This window comes from Merops nubicus, unplaced genomic scaffold, assembly GCF_000691845.1.
Source record: "Merops nubicus isolate BGI_N331 unplaced genomic scaffold, ASM69184v1 scaffold3287, whole genome shotgun sequence".
Taxonomy (NCBI): Eukaryota; Metazoa; Chordata; class Aves; order Coraciiformes; family Meropidae; genus Merops; species Merops nubicus.
This window is the reverse complement of record NW_008619385.1, coordinates 3979-9983: the sequence shown is the minus strand read 5'-3', so window position 1 is coordinate 9983 and position 6005 is coordinate 3979. Positions and strand designations below refer to the sequence as shown.

Below are 6005 nucleotides of genomic sequence, written 5' to 3'. Positions count from 1 at the left end.
GGGAGTCGGAGGACGCGTCCCCGACGCCCACCAGCGTCAATTACCACTTCACCCGGCAGTGCAACTACAAGTGCGGCTTCTGCTTCCACACGGCCAAGACCTCCTTCGTGCTGCCCCTGGAGGAGGCTAAGCGGGGGCTGGAAATGCTCAAGGAGGCGGGTGAGTCCGCGGTGGGGGCCGCCGGTGGGAGCCGGGGCGGCTGGGTCCCAACAGGACCAAGCGGCGTCGCAGAAGTTCTCCTGCGGTGTGTCCCGCCTCATCTCCCTGCAGTCGGGCGCTGAGAAGCGGGCAATAGGCAGGCAGAGGTGCACGGCATCTTTTTTTGGCCCTTTTGTAGGAATGGAGAAAATAAACTTCTCGGGAGGAGAACCGTTTCTTCAGGACAGAGGCGAATTTGTGGGCAAACTGGTGCAGTTTTGCAAGCAGGAGTTGAAGCTACCAAGCGTCAGCATTGTTAGCAACGGCAGCCTGATTAGAGAACGGTGGTTCAAGAAGTACGGTAAGGGAAAAACGCTGCGCACGGCAGCACCGGCGGGGGTCGGGAGCCTCCTCGGGGCAGCTTCACTGAAAGACAGTTTTTGGTGCAAGTGGGAGAGGGTTTGTTAGTGGCTCATCAACAATAAACACAAGTCAAATGTAAATATCTGTTAAATATTGTTAATTATATATTGTGAGTATAAGCAGTTCGTACTATTGCCTCTTTGGTATAATAGTGTAATGAAATAATAGCTCAGATTGTCTGCCATAATGCTGCACTCGCACACACACACAGAATGTTTTGATCCTACTGCTGTGGCTTTTGTGGTTCATGTCATGACTCTATTTACATGGCACTTCATGACAGTTCACAAGGAAGTGAAAGTGGTCAAAGTCCTCTTAGCTTTTAACTGCGAGACTGAATACTAATAAATTTTTAAAACTTGTTTTCAGGTGAATATTTAGACATTCTGGCAATTTCATGTGATAGCTTTGATGAGGATGTCAACATTTTAATTGGTCGTGGTCAAGGAAAGAAAAACCATGTGGAAAATCTCCATAAACTGAGACAGTGGTGCAGAGAGTATGCTGTTGCATTCAAAATAAATTCAGTGATCAACAGATTTAATGTTGAGGAAGATATGAATGAGCAGATCAAGGCACTCAACCCTGTGCGCTGGAAGGTAAGAGAGTAGCAAATACCATAGATTACCTGTCCAGAGAAAACTAATAATAACAAAGTAAAGTTCTGGAGTTAACTGACCCTCTAGTGACCTCAGTCATATCTCCAGCTCCATCTTGGGCTGGTGTTAGCAGACTTCTTGTCAGTGTTACATGGTGTTGAGACAGCTTTTGCCTCTTTCTACACATAGGGAGCCAAATATGTCAAGAACTTTTTTTTTTTTTTTTTTGTGGAAATTACTATTTCAGCATATGTAGATTTAGGAGTTTTGTTAAATGAAAACTGAGATAGAAGGCCTTTAACATTTGAAAATGTGTCATGGTATAGAGAAAATGAGGAAAATTTAGTGTACAATGGTACATTAAAGTTAATATATCATTAGCAATGTATGTGTACCTTAGACGTTAATATTCAAAGTGGTTAGTGTGCATATAATACGATAGTTTCTATTAGAAGTGTTGTTAAGTACATTATGATTAATTTATGTTAGCACTTTTAAAGTGGCTATAGAGATAATTGTAAATATGGGAGAACCTGTGGTATAATTTATTTGCTTCATGGAAATGGGTATACACACATCAGTTCCTCGGAAAATAGAAAAAAAAAAATACTGTAAGTGAAATCTTGGTCATACTAAAGTGTAAGAAAAAATATGACATACATTTTAATATTTTATCAAGCTTCCTGGCCTACTTTCTTACTGAAGTTACAGAACATGTTGATGGTAAAGACAACTTTAAAAAAAAAAAAAAAAGTGTTCTGAATGCATTTGAGGACCCAGCCTTTAGAAGGAGGCTGTTAAGTAGGCAAACTATTACATTTTGTTTCAGGGAGGTTGTCCCTATCTTTTCCATGGCCATCCAAAGCTAGTTAACTTACAGTCACCAATCAGATTAAAATGTTTAAGAGTAGTAATTGACTTGATAGTCTGCATTGTACATAGTACTTACTGGCATTTATAATACAGCCATACTATTTGAGGTTTAATCAAAAGTTTATTTGAGCTTTGATTATATGTGCCCTTATTAATGCCAGAGTAGTTAAGATTTCTGTGGAAACTTGATCAGGAACCACAACTGCATAATTACTTTAAGAACTATGTAATGTTAATTTGCTAAAAATATATTGTGTAGTATTCACTCATCACAATTTGTGTCAGTGTGCTCCACTGACAGAAAAATTAAAGACATTACTGCTGAGACAAGTGAAGATTTTTGTCATGGTGACAGTCTCATATCCTCAAGGTGAGTGAAAAAATAAAATCTTAACCAGATGCCCTCTGTCTTCAGGTATTCCAGTGCCTGCTCATTGAAGGAGAGAACTGTGGTGAGGATGCCCTGAGAGAAGCAGAGAAATTTGTTATCAGTGATGAAGATTTTGAACAATTCCTGGATCGCCACAAAGATGTCTCCTGTTTGGTACCTGAATCTAATCAGAAGGTAAAATTGAAACTGCCCTTTTGTACCTTTATTTTTCCAGTGAAGTTGGAAAGGAACTAGAAGCTTTCATGGCAGTTAACTCTTTCCATATTAGTATTGACTTAGAAGAGGTACAGTACAACTTTGTCAGCAGGTGGTTTTGTTATGGTGGAAACCAAGGGTTTTAATTTTCTTTAAGGCTTTTTATTGAGCACAAAGTTATTAATAGAAGAGTGAAAACTAATTTCCTGCAGAAAGCAGCGAGAGTCCTCTCACAGTCTTGGGTGCGCCTCTGCTCAGTCAGATGGGTGTGTAAAGTGTCAGCACAGAAACTGGAGAAACAGTTTCCCACAGCTGAATGGTGAACTCTCCAACAATAGTAAAGCCTTTCTAATTTAATAGCTTTTCTCCACCAGGGCACAAGATCCTGAAAAGGTTGAATGTTAACATAAACACACTTAAGCATAATTTCCTAATAGAGATTCACCATGATGTTACACTGTGACAGTGTCATTGACTTATATATCATCCTAGTCAGCATTATATTGGGTTTTGGGGAACAAGAACTAGTATTTTTTCCAGATGCGTCTTACTGTTTATTCTTTCTCCCTATAAAGTCACTTTTTTAACACTGTCTATCTGAACTCCTTTGAACTGCACTTTTGGGCTCCTGGTTCACAAGGAGACTCACAGTGCTACCACAGAGCCCAGCAGTAAACTTGATGAGCTGCCATCCAGCTGACATTAGCTGCAGTAAAGGACCTCAGTGCTTGAGGGTGGAGATCAGGACATTTTGTATAGATGCCTACAGACCATGGCATACATGGTATGAGGAGAGTTAGAAGGCTCACAGGTTAGAAAGTTTATGAACTGAGTAGAACCAAGTTCAGGAATGCCTTAAGTCTCCTATCTCATATTTCTTTTCCTCTCCACAGATTAAGACACTCTATTTACAGTTTACTTAATGTATTGAGAGCTCAAGTGAGCCTTTACTCTGTAAGGCACAGAAGTGGGACTGTGCAGTCTAGCATTAGAGGTATTTGGGGACAGTGCATTCATCAGAGAAGGTGTTTAGATGAGAACCTTGAACTGTTTCTACATTTTTTTCCCATGTATTAAGTCCTACCAAAAAAACAGTAGACTTCCCACAGTAGGTTTGGTTTCAGAAGACTGTTTCTGATTTCTATTAAACCTGTGTGAAAGATGGGCACCAAATTGATCAGATTTCCCATTCTACACAGCAGTAAGCTCCAGCTACCCAGAGAATTTTAGGGAGGATACTGTAGGAGATGCCCAGTTAGCTGAGCAAACATGTCTTATGTCAGCTGTTGGCCTATTTCTTGGTGCACACCTGTGAGCTTTTTGAAGTGGGAGATTCCCTTTGAGCTGGAAGAACACCTTTGTCTGCTGGGGTTACAAATTAAACACCTCAGCCTAAATGTCATGTCATTTGTTTGGAAAATGACATAATCATTCCAGTATGCAAATCGGTGTAAGTTCTGCTGGTGTAGAAGTTAACAGAAAACTTGGATATTATATAAAACACATGTATCCAGTTGGGAACCCACATTTCAATTAGATGCTTGTGAGGTTATATTCCAAGAATTACTGGTTTATTCATGCATTAAGTCACACTAGTAATCCTGTCATTTTTTTCTGTAAGTTTGATCCAAACTCACTGAAGTAGTGGTAAGACACTACCTGTTTCAGAGATTGGAGATGTTTGGTTTGTCCTTGATTTTTTCACTAGAATGGAATTTTGGTTTATATATTAAAGAGTTATTTCTTTTGATCTATTACAGATGAGGGATTCATACCTCATTCTGGATGAATATGTAAGTCTTTGTTTGATACTTGGTATTTATATGCTTATATATGTATGTATACAACAGTGATAACCAATTCAGTTTACTGTGCATTCTATAAAATAATTTTACCGTGTAGTACAAGGAATAGATATAAGTTCTTCCCATCAAACATACTGAGAAGTTGAATAGAAGTATGACCTAAGGAAAAGTTGCCATCTGGTTGCATGAATAATCATTGCATCATGAATCTTGAAGTGTAGTTGTCGATCTTTGCAGGGCATCTTTGCTCCTTTTCTCCAATTCAGAAATACAGAACTTGTCCTAAAAGTTAAGTTTCAAAGAGCTCACTTAGTTTGTGTGTAACTGAAGGGAAAATGTTTTATGATTCTTTGTTAATGATGTCTCTACTCATTGCAGGGTGTTTGGACTAGGGGACCTTTAAAGGTCCCTTCCAGCCCAATCCATTTGATGATTCTGTGATTCTATGATTCTACTCTTCAGAAATTATGATATGGCATTGTTCCTGTTAAGATGTGTCAATGTGTCTGTGAGCTTCTGAGCCTTCTAAGGATTACAGTGAAACTTCATGCCCTTACATAGGCTTTTGTGGGATTGCAGTACAAGTTGTTTAATTCTGTAGAAGAATGAAGCTTTTATAAATTTGACTTTCTAACGTCTCATCTATTGATATTGCAGATGCGTTTTCTGAACTGTAGGAATGGACGGAAAGAGCCTTCCAAGTCTATCCTAGATGTTGGTGTAGAAGCAGCTATAAAATTCAGTGGATTTGATGAGAAGATGTTCCTAAAAAGAGGAGGAAAGTATGTGTGGAGTAAAGCAGACATGAAACTGGACTGGTAACTCCATAGATGGACTTAAAGCAGGTGCAATATGTAAAGAAAATGGATTTGTATAAATGTGTGTGTATAAATGCATCTAGTGCTTTTAACTGCGCTTGATGTGTTATACAGACTGATATTCAGTATAACCCTACATGTGAACGTGTTAAATTGTAATGGTTTGAAACCTGCTGCCCCTGGTGGGTGGAGATCTGAAACCCTAAACCAGGTACAAGCCTGAATGAAAGGGGCGTACACCTGTCCTATGCCCACTCCCCTTTTTCCTGTCTTCTGGACTTCCTGCCAAGGTCTATAAAAGGGGCGAGAAAGGCACGCCTCTTGCTCTTCTCCCTCTTGCTCTTGCTCTTGCTCCTTTGACCTTGTACCTGGGGACACGTTGCTCTGCTGCTCCCTGTGCTACACGTGGCCGTGGCCATCTTGGAGACCTGGGCCTGATCTACAGACTCTTCCCTGCCTCCATCCACGTCCAAGGATTGTGCATCCAGCTTCAATCCACCTCAATCCAGTGAGATCCAGCACCGGGGAGCCTTAGCACAGCATTTGGGTTTTGTATATTTGGAAGTTTAATCTTCCTTGCCTTGTTGTTCCTACAACCCCCCTTCCCTGTTAAACCCCTACCCTTCTTCCTTTCTGTACCCTGTTAAACCCCTTCCCTTCTTCCTTTCTGTTCCCTGTTAAATAATATATTTCATTTTGTTAATTTTCAATTTGGTGCGAGGTTTTCATTACCCCTGCCTTCCTTATTTACCTCTCTATCTGG

The 6005-nt window shown here is 40.2% G+C and overlaps 1 protein-coding gene across 1 annotated transcript; it reads left to right on the top strand.

Annotated features, from left to right (window-relative positions):
• Positions 1-5: 5 nt before the first annotated feature.
• On the top strand, positions 6-5246 carry RSAD2 (radical S-adenosyl methionine domain containing 2; the record flags this gene model as incomplete). The annotated part of the gene is made up of 6 exons (XM_008943747.1): positions 6-159; positions 338-499; positions 931-1160; positions 2449-2598; positions 4380-4412; positions 5082-5246. Coding segments are annotated over 6 exons (894 nt in total), but the record flags the coding sequence as incomplete, so codon positions are not given.
• Positions 5247-6005: the final 759 nt, after the last annotated feature.